General features: G+C 43.9%; 1 protein-coding gene across 1 annotated transcript in view; it reads left to right on the top strand.

The window, feature by feature from the left end:
- GABBR2 (gamma-aminobutyric acid type B receptor subunit 2) overlaps positions 1 to 27,691 on the top strand; it is a 383,643-nt gene that overhangs the window by 146,085 nt on the left and 209,867 nt on the right. The window contains exon 3 of the mRNA XM_066367578.1: positions 690 to 860. Within this exon, the coding sequence (XP_066223675.1) occupies positions 690 to 860 (171 nt within the window). The remainder of the gene's footprint in view (positions 1 to 689; positions 861 to 27,691) is intronic.

Consider the following 27,691-nt stretch of genomic DNA (forward strand, 5'->3'; position numbering starts at 1 on the left):
TCTCTAATCATACCTGACTGGTGGGTATGTCAATTGATACAATCCCTTTTGGAAATAAGTAGTAAGTCTTTATAAGTGAATATCCTTTATCTGGGAAATTTTATGCAGCAGACTTAATCCTATAGAAATAGCCTGAAATTTAGGGGGAAAGATGCTGTGCAGAAGGATGCATGTAGAATAATATAACAATAATGACAAATTGGAAACAATCTAAATGCCCCCAAATTAGAGATGATTTGGTAAATTATGGTATTTTTATATACTGGAATATTATGCAACTATCAAAATGTGTACAAGGAGTTTTTAACAGGATGGCTGATTACTTGTAGAGTAATGTTATGTTAAGTGTGGGACAGGAAACAGTTCAATTATAATGTGGAATGATCTCAAAAATCTTTGTTTAAAAAATCACTGTGCGTGGATTAAGGACCAGAAGGAACATTAATGGTAGTTCTTTGGGAGAAATAAATTATTGGCCCATTTTTCCTTGTTTCTCTTTATTTTGCATTTTAAAAATCCCCTCTTCCATGATAATGTATTACTTTTACAATACAAAGGTTTAAAAATATCTTGTCCTGTGTGTTTGTGCCCAGGTCAGCGCTCGAGTTCTCTACTATTCCGAAAGATCCTGGGCTCAGAGCAGTGAGGCCACCAGTAAAGGTGCTCTCTCTCTCTCTTGTGTTTTTCAGCTTTCCTTTGCTGCGACCACACCTGTTCTAGCTGACAAGAAAAAATACCCTTATTTCTTCCGAACTGTCCCGTCAGATAACGCGGTGAACCCAGCCATCCTGAAGCTGCTGAAGCACTACCAGTGGAAGCGAGTGGGCACGCTGACCCAAGACGTGCAGAGGTTCTCCGAGGTACGCTTTGCGGAGGGCACACGCTCTTCTACCCGTCAGCCGCTGTCATCGCCGGGCGAGGGCATGGTGGCTGAATCAGGACAAGCAATAATATCACAGGGCTGTTAAGCACACTTTTATTAGTAAGGCCAAAGCTGCTGTTTTACCATTGACAAAACAAAGTTAGTGGCCAAGGAATTTGATTGTGCACGGGACAGGTGAAACCTTCATCCTACATTGCTCAGGAGTGAGCCCTGCCCTTGCATTGTGCCTTCTGCTAAATCGTGTGGCTTATCCCCTCACCGCCCCGGTAGGTTTAGTGTCCTTGTTACTGATGCTGTAGGACCATCTAAAATCACCATGTGCCACCAACAGCACTTCCCCTGGGAGGGAAAGTTTTGAGGAGGAGCTGACTGGGAACAAAGACTCCAGTGTGACCACCAGTTGGGTGGATTATTCTTTTGCTGGAAGACTGCCCTTTGTTTTAATGGCTTACGAACATCCACTATACACAGTGATTTTTTAAATTTTGGGGTTGGTTTTTTTGAAAAAAAAATTTTTTTAAGTGTTCTAATTGCTCTAAATCCTACATTTTCTCCCAAGTGAATCTTGCTCAGTTCAGAGTTCATCTGCCCAGAACTTTTCCAATGTATTTGTTTAAACCCAATGATTTCATCATGTATAAATGTTGCTTTTTTCACTTTACAACAGATCTCAGAGGTCTTGATTGACCTTATCCTTATTAATGGACCATGGTGTTCTGTCAGATAGATTATAATTTAGTGGACCAGACCCCTATGGATGCTTGCAGCATTTTAATATCACAGCTGACACCTTCCCACGTAGGTATGCTTCTTTGCAGTCGATTTCTAGAAGGGGAGTTACTGGGTCATCTAAAATAGTGAGACAAAATGATTTTCAGAAAGGCCATTCCAATTACTAGTTTCACCAGTGCACTTGGAAATTCCCCACATCCTTACTGAGAGTGGATACTATCAAAATGTTTAAAAAGTTTTCTCACTCAGATGAGTGCAGAATCACCTCTAGTTTTTCCTTCCCATTCTCCTTACAGTTCCTATTTTCCTTTCTCCTTCCACACGTGTTCCTGACGCTTGGAGCCTCCCAGCAGGCAGGGCATTCCAGGTGCGCTTCGCTGCCCTGGGAAGATCTGAGCTGTATGGGGAGGAGATCTGTGATCAGGCGCTCAGGCAGACCTCAGGGGGCGGAGTTGGAAAGGACCCACCCCTTGCAGTGGGGGTGGGGGCGACTGCAAGGGCGGGGCAGAGGGGGGCAGGGAATCACCAGACCTGATTTCCGCTCCAGCCCTGCAGTTACCTTTCTGAGGCTCTGCCCATCTCTCCCATGGGAAGTAGAGGCCACTTGATGCACTGACCTTGGAGAAGTCACCCCTCTTTTCTCAGAGCTACGATTTTCTCACCTATCCCTGCAGGATTCTTGCCAAAATAAGATGAGTCATGGATTTGAAAGAGTCATGGACTTGAAAGTCCATGCACAGAGAGGGGTGTTTTGGGAGGTGCTTGAAAAGCAGAAGTGTTTGGCCCACCATCTGTGGTTATCTAAACAAGGCGAGCTTTTTTTCCCAGGCAGGACTGGCCTTCATCTCCCACCTCTCTGTTTCTTGGTCCCTGTGGAGAGGCACAAAGGAAACATGACCTCCAGTGGGAGTGAGTCATTGCCAAACACTGAAGAGGCTTTTGCTGGAAGACTGCCCTTAGCAGCAAAGACAAATGTTCTTAAATGAGTATGAAACCGGTTGATGGGAAGGGTGGGGAGGGCCCATCTGTGGCCCCATTCACATGGTACTCTGCGGCAATTTGGAGGGCCCTGCTTTTTTTCCGGTAGAGTCTTTGGCTGTCAGAGTGTGAAGGGCCCTTAGAGACACCTCTCCCAACCCCCTCATTGTATAAAAGGGGACACTGAGGCCCAGAGAGAGGATAGGGAAAAGTTCAGGGCTTCAGATCACCTCTGAAGTCATCAAAGACTGTTCACAGAAAAGTCAGGACTGATCCTGGGGTCCGGACTCCCACTCCAGACTTCTCATCCTTCTTCCTGTCCATAACTTCCTGCAGTCACATGGGAACTGCATGTGACCTCGGAAATTTGGAAAACCTGAAAGCCTTTATCTAAAGAAGTTAGATTTTTAGCCCCAATTTGGTTGAGTGCTTTATGGATTCCCCAACAGGCTGGCAGCCAACAGCCCCTGGAGGGAGGGGTTACGGTTCCCGTTTGACCAGGAGGGAACTGAGGCTGCAGAGGGTGCTCGCCTCTGGCCTCTGGAAGCCCGACCCTCCGGGCTGCTGGTCAGTGTTTTCTCCATTACACTGTCCCCACTGGGGTCAGGTGTCGACAGTTTGGTAGCACATCTCCACCCCTGCACAGCTGTGTGAGGACCCTGGGCTCAGCTTCAGGGCACCTCAGCGGGAAACCTCTTTTCTGAGGACAGGATGTTGCTTGGTGGTATTGCTGGCAAAAAAGCCCTTTTGATTGAAATCTCTCCACCCAGCTGACTCCTCTCTGTGCCCAAGGGCTTTGGCATCCCTCTCCCCACGTCTGGGCTGCACTGCTGGAGTGCAGGCCCTGGAAACTGGCCAGGGGCTAACAGCTTTTGGTGAGCGCAAAAGAAACAGGATTCCTTTTATGAAACTGGTCGATCAGCAGCGTCAAGCACTTCTGTTCCGGGCTGCTGCCCTGGAAGGAATGTCAAATGAAAGCAATCCCGAAGTGGGAGGGGCTGGGGTAAAACCTTAATCCCAAGGAGTCCATTACATTGGGACTGACAGGGGCGGAGAGCTGAGGGCCCTCCCACCACGGGACTAGCTGTCCCTTCCAGCCCGGGATCATTGAGATTTGAGGTCAGTATGTGGTGACCCGGAGGCTGCTCAGGTCTTGGATCAGATGTGCCGGCCTCTAGGCCCAGCTTTGCCAAGCACTGGCTGTCTGACCCAGACAATGCCCTTCACCTTGTTGACTCAGATGTATCAGCTCTAGAGCTGCGGCTAGGACCAACATCGGTGGCTTCAGCCCTGACCTCTCTGGACCAAAGATTTAAATGAGATGAGAGAAGAAGACTTGATACCAGAGAGACTGATCTCTAAGCCCAGCTTTGCTAAGCAATGGCTGTGTGACTCCAGGCAAGCCACTTCACCTGAGTGAGATCCCAGTTTCCCTTCTGTAAAACAGGGAGTTTTATTCCCACCCCACAGCCACTGGGAGATGAGAGGGTTAGCCGAGAAAACAGAAATGACAGACGTAGTATACATACCTGGTGCTCATTAAGTGGACATTCTCTGTGCCACTAATTCATGAGACAAACCCTAGGAATGCATATCCATTCACTCAGAAAACGACGGCAGTGTGGCCTGCGCTGTGCCAAGGCCCTGTGCTGTCCGGGGCCAGAGAGGCACCAACATGGCCTCGGGGTCAGGAGGGGTCGGGCCTCTTTCCTTCTAATCTCTGCTTGCTCCTTAGAATCACCAGGGAAATTTTGTTTTTAATACAAAACAAAATTTAAATTTCATGGGTTGGGTTTTTCCCCTTTTATCCCCCCCCCCCCTTTTAACAGATTTATAGGGATAATTTATATACCATACAATCTATCCCATTGTTCGTATACAGTTCAACTATGTTTGGGAAATGTATAAATGTATCATGGTTGTGCAACCATCATCACAATCCTGTCGTAGCACTCTCCTGTCACCCTGAAAGTTCCCTCAGGCCTGTGTGTGGTCAGCCCTACCCTGGCCCCAGGTTCATTTGCTTGCTCTGTAGTTTTGTCTTTTCTGAAAATTTCATATAAATAGAATTATATAACATGTTTTGTTTTGTTTTGTTTTTTGAGCTTGGCTGCTTTTTAGCAAAGTGTTTTTGAGGTTTATCCCTGTGCGTGTATCAGAAGTTTGTTTCTTTATACAGCTCAGTAGTATTCCCCTGTATGGATAGGGTATATTTTTGAGTCACCAAGGGAGTTTTACAAATCCTGGTGCCAGGCCGGGCCCCAGAACAATTACATTAGATGACCCCAGCATTAGAGCCCGTTCAGGCTTTCCAGTTGATTTCAATGTCGTCCTTCACAACTGGCTCAGGAATTCAGGGTAGAAACGATGGCCTTCTCGAGGTAGGAGCCCTTGTGCTCAGAGTAGCTCGTCTACTTAGCAGCGTGACTGCCCTAGGCAGGCCTGGTGGCTGTGGAGTAGGACTGAGAAGGGCGAGGATCGCCATGACCCAGCTCGGGGACTCTGCCGGCTGGAAGACAGAGTGCCGGCCGGTGAGGAAGATTGAAGGTACCACGGAGAGGGTAGTCCGTGCGACGCAGGATGGAGAGAGTAGTCCCTGCGACGCAGGATGAAGAGGGTAGTCCGTGCGACGCAGGATGGAGAGGGGTGGGCAGCAGGTGGTGTGGGGGCTTGGAGGCGGGGGCGCTCTGGAAATCTCTTAGAAGCTTGGGGATGTGGGGGAGGGAGCTGGAGGGTGGGAGGCTGTGGTCAGAGCTGGAGGAAGGGTGTAGGAGTTGAGCAGCCAGGCCTGGCTGTGTGTGAAGAGCTGAACAGTGTGGTGATACAGATCACCAGAATTCGGGACGAAGAAATCAGAGGCCTGGATGTTGAGTGACATTCACATGGGTACTGCAGGCACAGGATGGAAGCAGGGCTTGGAGTGGTGATGAAGGCAGTGAGCAGCAGTGCCTGGGTGGACCAGCGGAGAGGGACAGGGGCATGTCGGCCTCTCCTCCCAGTTCCAGGTCCTGCCATCTACTCAACCATCTTCACCAAGTTATTCTTCTGGTTGCCAGTTCTGTGATGCAATTAACCAGCTACGTACCCTGGAACGAATCACTGAGTCTCTCCGGGACTTGCTTTCCCTTCTGTAAGATAAGGGAGGTAGGCCAGTTGACTCTAAGATCATTCCTAACTTAAAGAACTTGTGATGTGGGCTTAGAGAGACCTAGTCAATGACCTGCACCCTGCCATTCCCAAGCTTGCGGCCATGATAATTATTTACCTCTTTGTGCCTTCATGTCTTCATCTTGAAAATGAAGATAACAGCACTAACTCTTAGGGTTATGAATATTAAATGTGCTTAGAAACTAAACGTGCTAAGAGAAGGGCCTGGCTCATAATAAGCATCATGCGAGGGTTAACTTATATTTTTTTATCATCCAGAATCTGGTTCCTTAGCCCATGGCCGGTCCCCATTCAGGAGGCCAGCTGTGTGGCTGGGTTTTGTGTCTGCCACCAGCACTACTCCCCTTCCTCCCCACCCTCCAAGCAGGCTCAGAGACTCCCTGCCCCGTGCTGGTCCTCAGTGATCTCGGGCCTTCTGGGGATGACCTTTCCATACAGACCTCCCTCAGGGTTTCAGACCCACCGAGGCCCTTGATCTGTCCAAGACCAAAACGGCACCATCTGCAGAGCTTCCCCTTCAAAGCACCTGCCCTTTCAGTCTTCCACAGCTCTGCCTGGCCCTTTGAAGTCTTCCCTGCTGGCCAAGCCACCATCTGCCCCACCAAAGGGGTCTCTGGTCACTTCTCTAGAGTTTACCTCTTCTCACTGGGGAGCAGCAGCAGGGGGAGCACTCCTGCAGTGGTGGGCGGGGGACCCTGTGCTGGCGTCTAATCCGGGAGGCAGCCTTATTAGAGTCATCAGCCTTCCCTGTTGCTCTGAGCAGGAGTAAGCTCCTCGGTGTGGCTGGAGAGACCCTTCACGGTCCCCTACGCCGCCTCCTCTGTCTTACCTTCAGTCCCTTTGCCCTTTGGTCCAGCCGCACCTCCACGCTGGCTTCTCCTTCTCTGGGAATGTCCTCCACACCTGACTCCACCTGCCTCCCCAGGCTGGATCAGTGCTCCTCTCCCCTCGGACTCCTCCCTACACTAGTTCCTTGCACACAGTGCAGTATCATAGACCATCTGCCTCCTCATCGATCACCCGCTGCTGTGGGGCTGGAGAGCCCCCGTGGACAAGAGCCACGCTGGCCCCTCTGGCTCGTCATGCTGCATGCTACCTGACACATACGTGTTCAGTAAGGAGTCTGTTCATTAGGCAAATCTCTCAGGGGCAAACACGATTCGCCCTCTGTTGCCTTTAGTCAGTCTGCTCCTGGGATGGTGTGATGGGGTGAGAGGGGTGCGGAGAAATCCTGCCCCTGTGCTGAGTGGCCAGGGGCCTCCGGGATGAAGAGAGGAGCTGTCCAAGTCAGCAAGTCAGGTTCCCACAGAACTCAGCGCGGGCCGCGCTGCTATTTCTTAACTGGGTCTTTTTTTTGGACATGACATTGTTTATTGGTGGGGATTCTTCTAGAGATCTCAGTGGAAAGTTTACTGGAACCATCAGTGACCAGGGACCTGCCACTTAGTGGTTGCAGGGTGGCTTTGGTGTTGGGCATTGGGAATGCACACACTGTAGATTATATCTGAGTGATTTTCCTTGTCTTTGTCATCCTGGGAGATTCATTCTGAGTTGTCAATACTTCAGAACCCTCTCCTTCCGGGACCAGGTAATCCCGTTCTCTAGAGCCATGGTTCTCCAAGTGTGGTCCCCGGACCAGCAGCACCAGTGTCGTTGCCCCTGGGAACTTGTTAGAGAAGCAAATTCAAGGTTTCTTCCCCAGACCCTGTGAATCAGACTCTCTGATGCATATGAGGACCCCTGGATTGGAGGAGGGGACAGTCTTCAACCGAGGCCACTCTGCTCCTAACCCTGCTCTATCTGAGGAAGGGGCCGGGCTTGCTGGAGGGCTGAGCTGCCTCTGGCCCATGTCCTTGGCTCCCCTCCAGCCCAGGCTCCCCGGGGCAGCCCACACACCCAAAGATCCGCTATCATTAGCAGGCAGGAAGGCACTCCTGACTGATCAGATCTTAATCCTAAAGGTCTTAGTGTTCCATCAGTGCCCCAGATTTTTTTCTGAAGAACTTGCTAATGCTTTTGGGTGACTTCGCTGTCTGCCCCGGGCAAGAAACGTCCTCTTCTTGGTCTTTTACCTCCAGCTCGGAGAAAGCCCGGGCCCGGGGGCCAGCCAGCAGGGACTGCTTCAGACATACCCACCCTGCCCACACCAAGGCTCTGTCTATGGCAGCCTCTCTGGCATTCGGGGTGAGGGTCTATTATTTCCCAGGGTGGTATGTATAGGAGACATGATCTGTGTATAATTTTAATAGTTATGCATTAAATTATTATATACCAGGAATAAAAGATTACTGGTCCATTAAAACTGCGTTTAATGGATGTTATTACTTAGGATGGAGCCCTCATTCAAAGTGAGACTGTCTAAAGGAAAATACCAAGCAAGCAAGCACATAGGCAGTAGGCTTATGCAGTAAAATTGCCTCTAAGGGGGTATAAGAGAGACTGTGGTTTGAGGATCACTGGCATGGATGCAGCCCACAGGTGGGGGTAGTGAGGGTAGAGGTATACTGGCAATAAATAGGTTTTCCCTGAAGCCCTGGTCCCATGAAGATAGTTAAGGTTAAGGTTAAGAATGGGCCCACAGGCCTTCAGCCTTCTGAGGCACAGGCTCCACGGGGGCAGACTCTGGGGTTCGAGCAACACTTCTTCCTTCATGTGAATACCCCCCAGGGAGAGTGTAGCTCACCAGCAGGTGCCCTGTCCGACCCATCCCTTCAGAGGGAGCAGATGCCACCTGGGTGGGAGCCACCACCCTCCGGGGTCTGCCGTTTCAGTGCTCCTGCTCTCCTGGTGGCCTGTCTGGGGGCACACCCGAGGCTGTTTGTCCAGCCGCGGCTGAAGTGCCTCAGCCTTCGAACAAAAAGCAGACCTCCAAGCTGGGTGCCTCATTCCAGCTCAGGGAGTCTGCCCTGAGGAGAGAGGGGCCCCTGTGCTCCTCCTCCCTCCACTCCAAACAAGTCGGAGATGGCTGCCCCATCCAAAGAGGGAGGAAGGTCCTCAGGCTTAGTGGATGCTTCCTCCCTAACCCTCATACCAGAGCCCCGAGCCCGGAACTCTCCCACCACACACATGACAGTTCTTAAAGGAAAGAGGCTGTCCTGGACCAGCTCAGTAGATGTGGTGCTTGGCTGGGGTCTGTGGCGCCCGCACCAGGGCTCGTGCAGGGTTGCGTGAGAGCCTCTCCGCTCCCCAGGGCTGTGCTATGACAAATACATCCTTCACCCAGGCCCATGGGTCCTGGAACACGGAGGGAGTGAGGGCCCAGGAGATCCTGGAGGTCTCTGGAGGGGTCCCAGACATCCAAAGTGTCCTCAAAGCCCTCACCTGGGACACTGCCTCAGGCCTCCTGCAGAGCTCCTGGGCCTGCTTCCCAGACCATGACTCCAGCTCTGGGAAGCAGCTATTGCACCAAGACCTGGGGTAGGGAAATATAATTATGACATCATCTGCTGCCATTTGTGGGAGGCCTGCTTGTGCAGGTGATGACATTCAGGCACCCAGCATGGTCCCGTCTCTGTTTTGTAGAGCAGACTCACTCGGGAAGGAGTAGTCGCCTTACCAAGGTCTCACAGCCAAGAGGTGGCAGGTGTGGGTGTGAAGTCAGCTTTGTGCCTGCCCTTGTGGGGAGGAGGCCGCAGGTCTTGGCCAAGATCCCCACCTACCCCCACCATAGAATCAAGGAGGTGACTACACAGACCAAGCAACCCATGTCTCAAGGGGACCTCCTCACAGCCCCCTGCAATTGCGCTGTGGGATTCTGCATTTAATTGTAATTTGTATTATGTTTCCAGATCTTGAGTCTCTGAGGCCTACACGGCCCCTCCACACCTGTTCCTACCACACTTCCCAGGATATTTGGCTACCAGGGCAGTGCATCTTGTGGTGTGTAGGTCCACACAGCTATTCTGGTAGATTCCGGCTGCAGCTTTCCCCAAGGCCCATCTGCCAGGCTTGGGTGGTGCCAGGCAGCATGAGTGAAAGAGTGGAGCTGGATGGGGTGTGGAGCCTTTAAGAACTGGCGAACAGTCTGTTGGGACCGGATAGCTCAGTGTGCGGGGTGAGAAGTGGGAGAGCGGCTGGGAGGAAGGAAGGATGGTGAAGGCGCTGCATGCCTCTGTGTCTGGACTTGAACTGTCAGCAGTACAGAGGCGCAGGGGGGTTTTAAATAGGGGCGAGAGATGGTAGCAATCCTGAGGGCAGAGTGGGACGGGCAGCCTGGAGCCTGGGAAACCAGCCAGGAGGGTTCTGCAGTGCTTCAAAAGAAAAATAATAAGACGGTAGTTACTTCCTTACATAAAAATTCCAAATCCTCTTTGTTTTTATCTTTGCTTCTTTATTTTAAAATATTATTGTTTTCTAACCATAATATTGACATCTATGCAATGTAGAAAACTTGGAAGATACAGAGAAGCACAAAGTAAACTGAAAAACCGACCATAACCTATCCACTGAAAGGTCATTATTAACATCTACAGGCATATGTCTTGACAATTTTTTCAGTACGTATAAGTGAACATGTATAAATAGATACTTGCTCTTACTATGGAAATGGTTTCTTTAAAATGGAAATTCAGTGGGAACGTTTCCCCAGGCCAGCAGACACTCTTCACCTCCGTGACTCACCACGGCCTGTCCGCTCTGGGCCTGGTGACCCCAGGAACAGCCCCGCCGGTGCCACAGCCCCCTCTGATGTCTTTTGGGCTGTTTTCCTCCAGGTTTCTTTGTCCTACAATCTGTGCCCTCCCTTCCTGTATTCCAGTAGTTCCACAAATATTCCACTCATGAATGGTCTTCTTTATAGTTTTCCAAAACCATTAGAGATGTTTTTTTCTTCAAAATAAAATCTTGCCGTTTTGAGGAATTTGGGCTAGGTTAGGGCAGGAGGTAGGTGTATATTCTCTGTTGCTATTTTCTCCAATAACTGTGGAAAGTCTTCTACCCTGTGGACATGGCTTAATTACTCTAGGAAGCTCCCACTACATGGAGTTGGTTGCCAAGTTTTCCTGATTACAAAGCAACAATGCAGTAAACTCATACTTGTATTTTTATATGAATATCTCTGATTATTTTCAGAGGATACATTCCTAGAAATAGTGTATGCACATTTTGAAACCTTTTGTACATGTTGCCAAAATGTCCTCCAGAAAGATCATACCAATTTAGAGTTTTATAATATATGAGAGCACTCATTGCCAACATTGCATATTATTCTTTTTTGATCCTTGGCAATTGCCATTTTAATTTGCATTTCTTTGATTACTACTGAGATTGAGTTTCTTTTTACTAGGAATCTTTTTCATTTCTCTTTCTCCTTTTGTAAATTGGCTGTTCATGTTTTTGGCACATTTTCCTATTGGACTGTTCTTTTCTACTTGATAAGAGCTCTTTATCAAGTAAGGATATTAACCTTTTGTCACATTTGTTGCAGATATAGCCCCATGTTTCATGTGATATTGAATTTTTGCTTTGTTATGTTATTTGATAATATTGAAATTTTTATTATTTTACATAGTCAAATTTATCAAGACCATTTTTTTCACTTTTAATGTTATATTTGGCATGCTCTTCCCATCCCAAGAACTTTAATAAATATTTGCCTACATTTTCTTCTAGTACTTTTATTACTTAATTTTTAAATTTATCTGGTATTTCAGCATATGGCCTCAAATATCAGACCTGTCTTTTTCCTGCCCCTACAGGCACTCAATAAGTCTTCCAGAGTTTAATTAACATATCTTTTCCTGATTCACTTAAAATACCTATGCTTAATTTTATCTTTAGAAAATACTCTACAATGTAAAGATACTGTAGACAAGTTATATGTAGTAAAAACATAATACAAGTCATATATGAGATTTTAAATTTATAGTAACCACATTTTCTTAAAAAACTGAAAGATATAGGTAAAATGAATTTTAATAATATTATATTTAATGCAATATATCCAAAATATTATCCATTCAATGTGTGAAACTAGCCATTTCAAATGCCCAGTAACCCCATGTGGCTAGTGGCTGTCATATTGGAAGTGCAGCTTTACACGGTCCCTGAGATTTTAAATTTTGTTCCATTGATCTGTACATTCTGGGGTTGGCCTTCCAGTGTGCTGGGTATTATTATTCCATGAGGTTCTGAGTGAGGCACAGGTTTGGTGTGTAGACTTCTCAGTCATTCTGGGATTGAAGTTGACAGAAGTTCCGCCATTTTCAGCATGGGCTTTGAAGTTCCTCTTGTGGGCCGAGAGGGAAATACCTGTGGAGGTGTATCCCATGGAAAGTGTCTGTGGGTGAAGCCTGGAAATACTGTACGTCTCTCACATTCCATCAGCTGGGAATAGTATGCTGTCCTCCCTTCATTTCTTACAATTGCCTTTATTTTCACCAATTTAATTTTTGTAAAGGTTCCCCAAAAATGTGGTAGGTGTTTTATTTAAATTTCAGTAACTCTAAAATTAATTTGAGGGACATTTGACATCTTTATAATACCATGTCTATTCATCATGAACATAGAACATCTCTCTATTCAAAATTTCTTATTAAATCCTCAGTAAGGTTTTGTCAGATTTTTTCATACACATCCTTTCCATTTCATGGTAGGTTTATTGTAAAGTATTTTTATTGCCTTAGGGCAGTGATTTTCAACTTTTTTATCTCATGGCATAAACTAATTACAGAAGTCTTACAGCACATCAAAAAATATATTTTTTCCCTATCTGACAAAAAAAAGTGGGTATAATATTTTTATGTATTGGTTTGTTATATTAACTGTCAAAAATACACTTATGAACTTCATTCCATGCTCTTTGGGGACACCATATAGTAGTATCCCCCAACTATTGACAACACGATTATCTCCTATATGAATATCAAAGAAAAATCTAATCAGGTGCCAGAGCAGTATGAAAGGAAAAGGAAACATTTCACAGAACCATTTAACAGTATATACCAATTCTGCAGTACACAGTCTGTATATTGCATTGTGTGTTCACTAGCTCAAGTCAAATCTCCCTTCATCACCATCTACCCCCCACCCCCCTTTCCCTCCTGCAGTCCTCATACTGTTGTCTGTGTCTGTAAGTTATTTTTGTTGTTTAATCCCTTTACTTTTTTCACTTAGCCCCGAAACCCGTTTCCCTCTGACAGCTGTCAGTCTGTTCTTATCTATGAATCTGCTTCTGTTTTGTTAGTTTATTTTGTTCATTAGATTCCACATAAAAGTGAAATCATATGGTACTTGTCTTTCTCTGAATGGCTTATTTCACTTAGCATAATAATCCCGAGGTCCATCCATACCATCACAAAATGTAAAATTTTTGTTTCTTTTTTACAGCTGAGTAGTATTCCATTGTGTAAATGTACCACAACTTTTTTATCCTCTCATCTACTGATGGGCATTTGGGCTGCTTCCAAATCTTGGCCATTGTAAATAACACTGCAATGAACATGGGGGTGCAGATATTCTTTTGAATTAGTGTTTCAGACTTCTTTGGATGTATTCCCAGAAGTGAAATTGCTGGGTCACATGGCAGTTCCATTTTTAATTTTTTGAGGTAACTCCATACTGCTTTCCACAGTGGCTGCACCAATGTGCATTCCCACCAACAGTGCACGAGAGTTCCCTTTTCTCCACATCCTCACCAACACTTGTTGATTGCTGATTTATTGATAACAACCATTCTGACAGATGTGAGGTGATATTTCATTGTGGTCTTAATTTGCATTTCTCTGATTATTAGTGACATTGAGCATCTTTTCATATGTCTATTGACCATTTGTATGTCTTTTTTTGGACAACTGTCTATTTAGGTATTTTGTCCATTTTTAAATTGGATTTTTTATTTTTTTTGGTGTTGAGTTTTATAAGTTCCTTGTAAATTTTGGGTATTAAGCCGTTATCAGTGTTTTCTCATTCAGTGGGTTTTCTTTTCATTTTGTTGATGGTTTCCTTTGCTGTGCAAAACATTTTAGTTTTATGTAGTCCCATTTGTTTATTTTTTTCATGTATTTCCCCTGCCCAAAGTAATATTCAGAAAAAAAATAATGCTGAGACATGTTCAATATTTTACTGCCTGCATTTTCTTCTAGAATTCTTATGCTGTTGAATCTAACACTTAAGTCTTTAATCCACTTTGAGTTTATTCTTATATGTGGTGTAAGAAGGTGGTCCAGTTTTATTACTTTTTTTGGATGTGTCCAATTTTCCCAGCACCATTCTATCTTTACCCTACTGTATGTTCTTGCCTCATTTGTCAAATGTTAATTGACTATCAAGGAGTGGTTTTATTTCTGGGCTCTCTGTTCTGTTCCATTAATCTGTGTGTTTTGATGCCAATACCATGTTGGTTTGATTACTATGGCCTTGTACTACAGTTTGATATCAGGTACTGTGATTCCTCCAACTTTCTTCTTCGCTCTCAAGATTGCTCTTGCTGTTCAGGGTCTTCTGTAGTTACATATAAATTTTTGTAACATTTGTTCCAGTTCTGTGAAATATTCCATTGGTATCTAGATAGAAATTGCAATGAATCTATAGATTGCTATGGGTAGAATGGACTTTTTAATATTAATTCTTCCTATTCGTGAACATGGCATATGCTTCCACTTATTTCTATCTTCTTTGGTTTTCTTCTTCAGTGTCTTACAATTTTCTGAGTACAGGTCTTTTACATCCTTGGTTAAATTTATTCCTAAGTATTTTATTCTTTTTGAAGCAATTGTGAATGGGATTATTTTTTATTTTCCCTTTCTGATAGTTCATTATTGGTGTATAAAAATGCAATTGATTTCTAAATATTTATTTTGTATCTTGCTACTTTAATGAATTCATATATCAGTTGTAGTAGTTTTTTTTGGGGGGGGGCATCTGTAGTATTCTCTATATACAGAACCATATCATTTGCAAATAATGACAGTTTTACTTCTTCCTTTCTAATTTGAATGCTTTTTATTTTTTCTTCTCGTCTGATTGCTATGGCAAGGACTTCCAGTACTATGTTGAATAGGAGTGGTGAAAGCAAATATCTCTGTCTTGTTCCTGATCTTAAAGGAAATGCTTGTAGTTTTTGCCCATTGAGTATGATGTTGGCTGTGGGTTTGTCATGTAGGCCTTTATTATGTGGAGGTATGTTTCGTCTATTCCTATTTTGCTGAGAGATTTTATCATAAATGGGTGCTTTATTTATTTATTTATTTAGCAAGAGAGAAAAGATAAGAAGAGAGAGAAATGAGAAGCATCAATTCGTAGTTGTGGCACTTTTAGTTGTTCATTGATTGCTTCTCATACATCCCTTGACTGAGGGACTCAAGCCAAGCCAGTGAACCCTTTGCTCAAGCCAGCAACATTGGGCTTCAAGTCAGCAACCTTGAGCTCAAGCCAGTGACTTTGGGATCATGCCGATGATCCCACACTCAAGCCAGCAACAACAAACTCAGGCCAACAAGCCCAAACTCAAGCCAATGACTTCAGTGTTTCAACCCAGGGACATTAGTTTTTCAGGTTGACACTCTATTCACTGTACCACCACTGATCAAACACTTGAATATTCTTATAGCCATTACTTTGAAATCTATAGCTGATAAATTGCTTACCTCCTTTTCATTTGGCTTTTTTTCTGGAAATTTCTTCTGGTCTGTCATTTGGGGCCTGTGTTTTTGTCTCCCCCATTTTTGGCTGCCTCTTTTTGCTAATTTGTGTGTATTAGATAGATCTGCTATAACTTCTAGTCATCATGGGATAGCCTTATATAGTAAGTGTCCTGTGAGACCCAACGGCATTGTCTTCTTGATCACCTAAGCTGGTTGCTCTAGGAATGTCCTTTGTGTGGGTTATTGGGCCCTCCTGTTATAATTGGGGCTTGATTGCTGTTGGCCCATTTGTGTGTGGGATTGACCCTCAGGCTCACTGACTGTTAGGCTCAACCCCCATAATGGCTTGCGAGCTGCTGTAAAGGTGCTAACCTCACAAAGCAGAATTCACCTCAGCAGTGTTTGTTGCCTGCTGATATCACCCTTTGGATATGCTGCTTGTGAAAGTTATTGGATCCTACTCTGATGTCTGAATCTGTCTGCTGGTGTGTTGGTTCAGGGCATCTTGGGAGAGACTGATGCTGGCCAGTGTCAGATACTGTCTGTGTCTGGCCCTTGGCAGCCTGTTTCAAGCAGTCTTAATGTGGGTTCTTCTGTGAATCCTTGGTTATCAGACTCCTCTTCATCTAGTCTCCCATTGGTTATTCAGGATGATTGATCTTTAACTTAGCTGTAATTTCAGTTTGATACTAACAGAAGGATGGGACTGGTATCTGATGTTCATCTGTGCTTGAACTCTGGACCTATCCCACAGCAGTGCTGCAGCAGCTCTCTAGGTATCTGTCTAGCATTTCCTGCCATTGACATCTCAGGATCTTCCTTTCTCGCGCTTAAATTTCTGAAGAAGGACTCCATGGGTCGGCAGTGCCTGCCCCTGAGGGGAAGTTGTTGTCTCTGACAGCATGCTCTCAGCATCCTTCTCACTGATGGTGTGTTCCCAGGATTCCTCTCACTGATGGTATGTTCCCAAGGTTTCTCTCTCTGATGTTATGTTTCCAGTATCCCCGGTACAATTTTGATTCATTACAGCAGACAGCTCTTATTGTGTTGGCTGTTGTCATTTATTTTTTTAAGCAAGAAGAGGGGAAATAATGAGAAAGACTACTGCATGTGCGCTGGCTAGGATTCAGCAACCCCTGTCTGGGGCTGATGCTTGAATCAACTAAGCTATCCTCAGTGCCCAGGGCCAACGCTTGAACCAGTTGAGCCACTGGATACAGGAAGGGAAGAGGGAGAGAAGGGGGAGAGAGAGAGGGAGAGAAGCAGATGGTTGCTTCTCTTGTGTGCCCTGAGGAATTAAAACTGGGACATCCATACGCCGGGCCGATCTTCTATCCACTGAGCCAATTGGCCAGGGCCTGTTGTTATTTTTTTATTTGACAGTCTAGCCCTGGTCGGCAAACTGCGGCTTGCGAGCCACATGCGGCTCTTTGGCCCCTTGAGTGTGTCTCTTCCACAAAATACCATGTGCGGGCGCTACCTCAATAAGGAATGTACCTACCTATATAGTTTAAGTTTAAAAATTTTGGCTCTCAAAAGAAATGTCAATCGTTGTACTGTTGATATTTGGCTCTGTTGACTAATGAGTTTGCCGACCACTGGAAGGGAAAAGAAGTCAGTGCCCCTGACTAAATTGTCAGGTATTACATTTAAAAAAAAAATTCTTGTGGCACACCAGTTGAAAATTGCTCTCTTAGGGAATGGGATCTATTTTCCTTGACATTTTAAAAGTGGTTATTGCTGGGATATAGGAAAGCCATTGCACAGTGTATATATATCTTATGACTGACCATATTCAATTCTAATTACAATTACCTCTGGTAGTATTTCCTCCTTTAATTCCCTTGGGCTTGCTAGCTAGAAACAATACCAACTGGAGCAAGAATAAATTTTCTTTGTTTTCCAGCATTATAGCATCTTTATCTAAATGGTTTCTTATGAGGCAGTACTGTATAGTGGTTAGAACAGAGTGACTGCTTAGGTTCTAATTCTAGTTCAGCTACTTACCAGCTGGATGACTTTGGGGAAATTATTTAACTTTTCTGTTTCCCTGATAATGGGAACATACTCATATTACCTCGAGTGTTGTGAGTATTACAATAGTTAATACATATGAAGCACTTAGGACTTAGAACAGTTCCCAAAGAAACACCCAATATGGATTAGCAATTACTATTGTTATTATTATTGCCTCATTCACTGAATGTCCTGGAGTTATACATTTAAAAATAGTGGTAATAAGGAATATTCTTATCTTGTTCTTGACTTTGGTGAGAATGTTGTTTGTAAGGTATGATGTTTGTTGAAAGAACATATATTTTTTCCTATGTTAAGGGATGTTATATTTTTATTCATTCAGCATTTGAACCAGATATGTATCCTGGAATATCAGATATCTTTTTAGAATTATATCAATAGCTGTGTGATTTTTTAAATTTTCTCTATTAGTGTGACAAATTACCATCATCAATTTTCTCATACTCATTCTATAATACATTAATTTATTTAAAACATGTTTATTGAGTGCCCAGCATGTGTTGCACACTGTTCTAGGTACTGTGGACACATCAGTGAATGAAATAAAGTTCCTTCCCTCAAGGAGCTTGCATTCTAGTGTGGGAGACAAATGATAAAAAGCAATAAGCAAATAAATGTATAATATGTCAAGTGATAATGGTACTGAGAGGAAAATAAAATAAGGTAAGGGGAGTAGAATGTGCCGTTAGTGGTGGGTTGAGGTCAAAGAGAGATTGAAAGACAAAGTGACATTTGAGCAGACACCTGAAGGCAGTGAGGGCAAGTCATTGGATATCTGGGAAAGGAGAGTCCCAGAAAGAACAGCATGTGCAAAGGTTCTGGTATGAGGATGATACTGGAGTCGTTCAGGGAGACCATTATGGCTGGAACAAAGTGGGTGAGAAGAAAGTGGGGCAATTGTTGGGGGTGGAGATTTCTGGCTCTTACAAGACATTTGTAAGCACTTTGGCTTATACCTTGAGTCTTTTGAGAAACTACTGGAGAATATTGTTTTTTGTTTTTATTGAGAAAAAAATTAACATAACATAAAATGTACCATTTTAGCCATTTTAAAGTATACTATGAAATAGGTTTTGGTATGTACCTAATGATGTGCAACACAACCACTACATAATTCCAGAACATTTTCACCACCCCAAAAGGAAACTCATATCCATTAGCAGTCACTCACTTGCCCATTTCCCTGTGCCTGACAACCACTAATTTTTCTCTGTCTATGGATTTGCCTATAATAAACATTTTCATTTAAATGGAATCATAAAGGTGTGAGGTAGGGAATATGGGTGAAAGTGATCAAAAGGTACAGACTTCCAGTTATAAGATGAATAAATTCTAGCTTACTTGTATATCTTCTTTGAAGAAATGCCTATTCAAATCTTTTGTACAATTTTTAATTGGGTTGTCTTTTTGCTGTTGAGTTATAAGAGTTCTTATATATTCTAAATACTAGATGCTTGTCAGATATGTGACTTGCAAATATTTTCTCTCATTCTATTGGTTGTCTTTGCATTTTCTTAATGGTATCCTTGCATAAAAGTTTTTAATTTTGGTGAAATTCAATTTATCTGTTCCTTTTTTTTCTTTTGTTACTTTTGTGCTTTTGATGTCATATTTAAGAAACCATTGTTGCCTGACCAGGCAATGATGCAGTGGATAGAGCGTCTGTCGGACTGGGACACAGAGGACCCAGGTTCAAAATCCCGAGGTTGCGAGCTTGAGGCTCATCTGGTTTGAGCACAGCTCACCAGCTTGAACCCAAAGTTGCTGGCTTGAGTAAGGGGTCACTCGGTCTGCTGTAGCCCCCCAGTCAAGGCACATATGAGAAAGTAATCAATGAACAACTAAAGTGCTCAAAAAAGAATTAATGCGTCTCTTTCTCTCTCTGTCACACAAAAAAAGAAAGAAAGGAAACCATTATCTACTCCTGTGATGGGGAACCTTTTTATAAAAACCGCCCACTTTTGCAGTGCTGGTCAACCTAGTCCCTCCTGCCCACTACTGAGCGTTCCAGCTTTCATGGTGGGGGGTAGTGGAGCAACCAAACCACGCCAGGATTGGCCCACCATGAAAGCTGGAATGCCCCCTAGTGGGCAGGAGGGACCAGGTTGACCAGCACTGCAAAAGTGGGCGGATTTTATAAAAAGGTTCGCCATCACAGGTCTAATCTAAACTTAAGAAGACTTAGCCTGTTTTGTTCTAGAAGTTTTATAGCTTTAGCTCTTACATTTAGGTCTTTGTTCATTTTTTATTGATTCTTATGTATGGTGTGAGGTAAGGGTCCAACTTCATTCTTTTTTATTAGGCTATTCAGTTGTCCTAGCACAATTTGCTTAAAAGACTATTATTCCCCTATGAAGTGGTCTTGGCATCCTTGCTGAAAATTAATTGACTATAATAATGTGGATTTACTTCTGGACTATTGGATAGTTTTTAAAAGGATAGAGGATTTGATCTGTCTTACATTTTATTTTTATAATTGAATTTATTGGGATGACATTGGTCAATAAATTTATATAGGTGTCAGGTATACAATTCTATATATACCTGTATATTGTATTGTGTGTTTACCACCCCAAGTCAGGTCTCCTTCTGTCACTATTTATCCCCCCATTACCCTTTTCTACATTTTAAAAGGGTCTGAGTGGAAGGAGGTGACTTGGACTAAATAATGAAAACCAATTAGAGTCTTGATCTTTTTTTATACTAGAGCTGACAAAGTAGATTTCTTGATGGAATGTATGGGTGGAGTGAAAAGAATGAGGCATCAAGGATGGTACCAAAAGTTTTGGTCTGAGCAACTGGAAGAAATAAGTTACTACTTATTAATAATTTGAAGAAGAATGCAGAGGAGCAAGTTTTAAAGAGGGAAATTAACAGATTGTTTAGATAGACCTACTGGAAATGCAGATGGAGATGTTGACTAGGCTGTTGGGTAAATGGACCTGGAATTCAGGCATACATTAAGGCATACTAGCATTCTTATAAAAATAACTTTGTTGGGAGTGAGTTGGCCATTTTCTATCTTTGTTATGCTGCACTATTGTTCTAATCAATTTAATGATACAGTATTTACCCCCCTGTAAGTCCATGTAAGAGGAGTTTATATTTTACTCTGATTGTGCCATCCTTAATCAGTTTTAGATTTCAGCTATTCTAGATTGACAGTGTCAATTAGAAAGCTTTCTATCTTTTTAGGTACCTTGGAATAGTTTATAGAATACACAAATTAGCTTCTCTTTGAAAGTAAAAAAATGAGTCTATGAAATCACCCCACTCTTCTTAGAAGTTATCTTTGTGGCTTCTTCTATGAGGCTTCTTGATCACGGTATATACTTCTTGCTTGGGTTTTAGAAACATATTTTTCAGAGAATAGTTCATTTCTTTGAGATTTTCAAATTTATTAGCATATAATTGAGTACAAATCTTAAAAATGTCTATGTCTTTTGTTACATGCTCCTCATTACAAACCTGTCCCCCCACTTTTTTCCTTGATTAAACTAGCTACCCTGCTTCTTTATTAATGTAACTGGTGTTAACATCTTAAATTTAGCATGCAAAAAATTATCGCATTTCTTATTTTTTCAAGTTAAATTAAATTGGGATCAAGCACTTCAGCTGCCACACTTACTTGTGTTCATGTATCCTCTCCAAGTGTCACCCTTCTCCAAAAAAAAAAGAAAGAAAAAAGCGAACAGTGGTGATCTTTCCATCGCCAAGCTGGAGAGCCTGTGTTCTGTGTGCTTCCTCTTGCTGGTGCTGATAAGTCTGCCAGACTGGTTACTGCTACTGATCCAGGTCCCTGGACACATTTCCCAACAACCTCAAACTCCTCACCAGGTTCCCAGGTTGCATATGGAGCCCTCCCAAAACGTAGGAACATTTTGTCAGGAGTGATCTAGCCACTTTTCTCCCTTGGATCCAGAACCTCTGTTGGCCTTTTCTTCAAAGATATTCGAACCCCCAAGAGTCCAAGGTTGTTTGTTTTAGAACCCTACTCCTAAACGATTCTATTCCATTTTGCTGCAGAGTAGAGCTCATCCTCCTCGAAGCAGACACCTTGGTTGCTTGAGGTGGGGGTGGGGAAGTGCAGTGGTTAGGGAGTTCCAGTAGCCTTTCCTTTAAAGATGACTCCCCCTCCCAGAGATAGACAAGTTTTCCAGACATTTCTCTTGCTAAGAACACATAGCAAAAAACACAAGTTAAGATTTTCAGTTAAACATCTCATCGTTTTGTTTGTTTTTTAACACAAAGAACCAGCACTTGGATTTTTATTGGTTCTGCTTCTATTTCCTACTTTCTAATTTATTTGCTTCTGCTTTTATTTTTATTAATACCTTCAATATTTAGTTATATTTGTTTTCCCATTCCTTTTCTAACTTCTTGATTTGCATACTTATTTTTTACTCTCTTTAGTTGCTATTAGATGTATTTAAGCCAATACACTTTATTTTAGCTTTGACCAAATTCTGTGGTTTTAACTAAATAATATGGCATCCTCATTGTAAATAGACAATTGAATAATTGCATGTTCAGTTTAAAATACTAGGCTTCTACTGCTCTAAATACCAATACAAAAATGAAAAAATCTATGTTAGCTATGGAAATTAGCACATTTATTTACTACCCACTCCTCATCACTTCTAATTTTGTATTATTATCATTTGAGTTTTGAATTTAACTTCATTCTTTACATTGTAACTATTTTTTCAATTGTTATTTGAGATATTGATTTTAATTTAAAACTGAATTATAATTATGATTTTAAGATTCAGATTCACTTTTATAGGGTTTTCATTTCTGTTGACATATCTTTCTTGAGTTGTGTCTTTTGATTTACCTCTCCATGGCATGAATACATCTTTGAGTAATATTTTTCAGAAAGTATATGTGGGTTTTATATCTATCATGCTGTTACATAGATCACAGTTTTTCTCTGTTGCTTCTACTATGAAGTATAGATTTCTATGATCATAATATTCTTTTCAAACCTCTCTAGACAGTATATCAATGCTGTAATGAAATGTCATACAATCTGATTTGATTTCTTTGTAGATAAGGTTTTTTTCTGTTGTTTCTTTTTTTTTAAGTGAGAGGAGGGGAGATAGTGAACAGATTATTGCATGTGCCCCAACCAAGATCCACCCAGCAACCCCAGTCTGTGGCTGATGCTCAAATCAACTGAGCTATTTTGAGAGTCTGAGGCTGATGCTCGGACCAACTGAGCTATCCTCACTGCCTGGGGCAGCGCTCAAACCAATCAAGCCACTGGCTATGAAAGGGGAAGAGGAAGAAAAGGGGGAGAGGGAAGGGAAGAAAAGCAAATGGTTGCTTCTCTTGTGTGCCCTGATCGGGAATTGAGCCCAGGACATTCATACACTAGGTGGACACTATCCACTGAACCAGCCAACCAAGGCCTGTAGGAGTCTTTCTTCATCCTTGGAATTAAAAAAAGAAAATACAGCACCTGTTGGATGTTTGTCTGTCTGGTCTAAAATATGATTACCACTATTATTTGATGAATTGAGTGGCAGAATGCCAAAATTTTATTCTGTTATATCTTTTTTGTGCTGATATCTTTTTAGAAATACCAGCACATTTGATCCTTGAACAACACATGTTTGAACTGCACAGGTTCACGTGGATATTTTTCAGTCAATATTTTCTTTATGGATTCTTAATAACATTTTCTTTTCTCTAGTAAGAATTCTCTAGTATTGTAAGAATATAGTATATAATACATATAACATACAAAAGATGTGTTAATCGACAGTTCACGTTATCAGTAAGGCTTCTGGTCAATAGTAGGCTATTAGTAGTTAAGTTTTGGGGGAGTCAGAAGTAATACACAGATTTTCGACAGAGCTGAGTATCAGTGCCCATAACCCCCGTGTTGTTCAAGGGCCAACTGTGATTCACAAGTGAGTCTGTCGTTTATTCTCCATGTTATTTTCTCTCTGGCCATTTTTATATTGGTCCTCATTCTCTGTTCTGAGAGCATATCTCAGTGTTGTTCTCCATAACATCCATCAGCTTTCCACAATTAAATTCTTCTCTTTAATGCTTCTAATGCTTTTTAAAATTCTCATAACATTATTCATTTCCTGTCATTCTCATCTTAACTCTGCCAGCTTCTTGCAGTTTTGGTCTCTTTTATTGCATATTGCAATTCTTAAATCTTAGAGACCAGGTTTTCATTAACCTTCCCAAATTACAAAACAGACACAACTTCTCCTTCCTATCACAAATCATTTTAGAGGTGATGTTCTTCCTCTGCATGCATTTCTTGCTTACTTCCTTTATGTTTCCGAAGATTCTCATAGGTTTCGTATACCTTTAATGCCTTTCCTGACCTGGTATTTGCTTATAGCATGGATCAGTTATCCTGGCCCACCCCCAGTGTGTTATGTAGATGCTATTAGATTCTTTACCTCGGATATAAACCTGGAAAGTTAGATGATGAAATTTCACATTAATCGCCAGGGACAAACAGCCCAAGGCATCGCGGTCTATTTTGTGCTGTGGGCATTTCTTCTCTAGTTTGTTGGCACAACTGCTCCAGATGTGCACTGTTCCTCCTGCCTGCTGTGACCCAGAACTGCCCCAGCCTGTCCTGGAAAAGCGGGCTTGAATAGGCTTTGCTTGTTCTTGGGTCTAAGGGCCAAGCTTCTCCAGAAGGCTGCTGGGCTGCACATGAGGGGTAGGCTCCCCCAATGGGCTCTGCACCCCTCCTGTGGCCCAGCCGTTCCTCCGGCATTCACTCCTCCCCAGCAGAGGCTGCAAGGTTGGTCCTGTGAGCACGTGCGCCCTCCCCGCCACACCGCACTGCTTTCTCAGGAAGGAGAGCTGTGAGTCAGGCTTCAATCTGGTTTCACTGGCACTGTACCTAGCAGAAATTCCTCAAAGTTGGTGACATATTGATGGCACTCTTTCCTATGTTCCCAGGCTGAAGCAGATTCCCCCTATTTTTGTACTGCCTCAGTCCTTTCTGTCACTTACAGGAGGAGGTAGCTTAGGTGGGAGTTGGACATCTGTGCTCAGCTTTACCATCTTTCCCAAAAGTTTCAGAGTTAACGTTGTTACCCATACTTTGTACTTGGTGTGCAGTGATATGATGATTCCTGAGCACCTCCTTTTCTGTGGTCCCCTTTCAAATGCCTCGTATGTACTGGCCCTCGACATACCTGGTTTTATACCTTTTCCTGGGCAATTTCTCTCTCCCATTCAAATTTCAGTCTAGCATCCTCTTGAATAGATGGATGATTCTCCCTTCAAGCATGGCAGTGCCAGTCTTGGAGCAGTGAGTGCCGTCCCTTGCCAGGGCCTCATCGCCTGGCATTGGAAGCCACATCCTGGCCTTCAGCAATATTAATGGACTTTCCCCACATCCTCCTCTCTTTGCCAAAGTTATGACCTTTGGAAAGTAGAATCAGAAGAAACTGTTCCCCTGCTTCCAAGTCCCCAGTCTCCTTCCAAAGCCTTGGGTTTCACTAGAGAGCCATTTCAGATGCCTTCTGCGCACCCAGGCCCTCCCGCGTGGATCAGCAGACATGGGCAGCAGGCAGTGGGGGAAGAGGTTGCAAAGCTCCCCCCAATCACTGCTTGGCTGCCACCCCAGGAAGACAGCACATCACACAATTTGCCATATCAAGTCTGTGAACAGCTGCCTCCCTACCCTCTGTGGGGACTCACCAAGCACCACACATCTGTTCCTTCCAGCAACGGTTGATTCTTCCCACCACGGGGCTATAAATTCCTTTCGGGAGTTTCATGGGAATGGAATTACATTCTTCTGCAGAAAGCCTAGAGTAACCTGCCTTTGTGAGAAGACACCCCTATTGAGTTTGGTTCCAGTGGCATCACCTTATGTCATGTTTTCTTCACCTCCCCTTCTTGACTGTGTTGCCTCTGATAATAAACCCTGTCCTATATTGAACTTCAGTCATCGTAGACCTTGAAAATGCATTAGCTTATTCTACTCTTTCTAAAACCCTTAAGGTAACTTGTGGTTATGCCCTGTTTACAGGTGCAAAAAGCACTCAAAGAGTTTCCTTGCTCTCTTGGGGTGGCCTCGCCAGTGGGGACACAGCCAGCATTCCAGTCTCGAGTCACCTGACTCGTTTGTCCTCTTGCCACTGTCCCACTGCCTGCTGTCCCACTGCCTGCTGGAGGGGAAACACAGGCTCTTTATTGTGGGGCTAGAGCAGGGGTCTATAACTGTGGGCCCACAGGCCAAATCTAGCCCCCTGTTTTTTATAAACAAAGTTTTATTGGAACATAGCCATGGTCATTCATTTGCACATTGTCTATGGCTGCTTTTGCAATGTGAAGGTACAGCTGAGTAGTTGTGACAGAGGCTGTGTGGCCTGCAAAGCCTAAAATATTTATTGTATGGCCCTTTACAGATTCTGACTCTTGATTGACAGTATGAACTGTGGAAAGCAATAGACCTGATCTTAAATCCCCAATCACTGCTTTCTAGCTGTGTGACCTCAGGAAACTAACTCAACATCTCTGAATCTCATTTTACTTTACCAGTGAACTGGTCATAACTATATCTTTTGACTTATACCAATGGTCAAGCAAGAGGAATGAGATGACATCTGCATATGAAAGGTGCTCAGTAAATAAGAGTTGTCATGGTTATCTTTCTCACCATGATGGATATGCAGTCTTTTCCACTTTGCTCTGTGACTTCCTTTCTGGAACATTTCAGCATATTTATCTAAGAACCCTTCATTTTTTCAGATACCCTCTGATACAGACGCAGCACAGCTGCTCCTCAAGCCTCCTCGGACTGCTGAGCAGCAGGTGTAAGTGATGCTCACCTCAGGCAAATGACTGGGACATCCTGAGGTCTCACTCATTCATCTAGCCAGTGTTGACAGAGCTGGATTCCATCCATTACACTGGAATATGACAGGGGTTCAGACAGGGCCTCAGGGCCTCTAGGCGCTCGGGCGGGGACAGATGGACAAGTTAATAAAACCATGACAACAGCCACAACCCCAGGGCCTCCATATTCTGGTCCTCTTTGGAAGATTCCCTTTGCACTCTGCAGAGTGAACACCTGTTCCCAGAATCTCTGGGTACTGCTCCCAGGGAGATACATGACAGAAACTGCTTAGCTTAGCTCAGCATCAGGCCCCACTCCCGGGCTGTCGGCCTGCTCAGCACTTTGATGCAGTGTCCACCCCAGGACGTGGCCAGCTCACCTGACCCGCTAGCTCCCTCCCAGGACACACACTCAGCACCTCTACAGGCTGGGGCTGGCTCCACGGGCTCCGGGCCAGGACAAGGGCAGACTGTCTTTCCCGACCTTGGAGGAGCTATTGACAGCCTAGCTGTCTCCATCAGTCCACCAGGCCTTGCTGTTCTCCCCTCACCACCGGCACGAAGACCGCGGAGACTTCATGCTGTGCTGTGGTCGGCGTGTGGACAACCTGAGAGACTTCCCAGCTCCTCCAGAACAGGGCCAAGAAAGGGTGGGCCTGGGAAGGAGGAACAGGGAGTGCAGGTGTCCAGAGGGTGAGCTCAGCTCATTGGGAAATCCAGAGGGACTTCACGGAGGCGCAGCTGTTTGCAGTGGGGCTTAAACATTGAGCAGGACTTGAAGAGAAGAGAGCAGAGGTCAGAAATTGAACTCATTAGTTTGTGTGTAGTTGGTGGTAAAAATAATCATAAGGGTATGTGGTAAAATGTGAGGTGAAAAAATTGAGATAGAAAATTATGTACACTCTGATGACTTCTACCTAAAAGATGTACACCTGTTGTAACAGTTAAGGTCCTGGCAGGAAACAGATGGCATATTGAGAGAGTTGAAGTAAAGAAAGTTTACTCTAGTAGAAGTACTTTGGGCAGGACCAGGGGTATCAACCAGAGCTAATGCAGCACCAGGGACAATCAGTTTTGGGAGTGAGGACCACCCATGTGCCCTGAAGGACAGGAGGAGGAAGCAGCATTACTGGAGCAAAGAGGAGGGACCACTTGACAGGGCCTGTGTCCAAGTCAGGGAGCAGGTGGGGAGAAATACACTGAGCTTTTCCTCTTCCCACCCTCTGACTCCTTCTGGAGCTTCCCATTGGCCCTCTAACTTGTGCTGGGGCTCTCCCATTGGCCACGCCTACCCAGGAGTCAAAAGACAGGGGAACTCCAGTGATGCTGTCCATAAAAGTCGAACTCCAGAAACAGAGTATCAGAAGACAGGCTGTGGAGGGTGTGGGTGAAGGTAACCAACACAAGAAATTGGACTAGTTGGGTTACTGTATCGAGAAAATGGGTAGTTTTATCACTTGCCTTCTTTTCAGACTTTCAG

Source organism: Saccopteryx leptura, chromosome 2 (genome assembly GCF_036850995.1).
Source record: "Saccopteryx leptura isolate mSacLep1 chromosome 2, mSacLep1_pri_phased_curated, whole genome shotgun sequence".
Classification (NCBI taxonomy): Eukaryota; Metazoa; Chordata; class Mammalia; order Chiroptera; family Emballonuridae; genus Saccopteryx; species Saccopteryx leptura.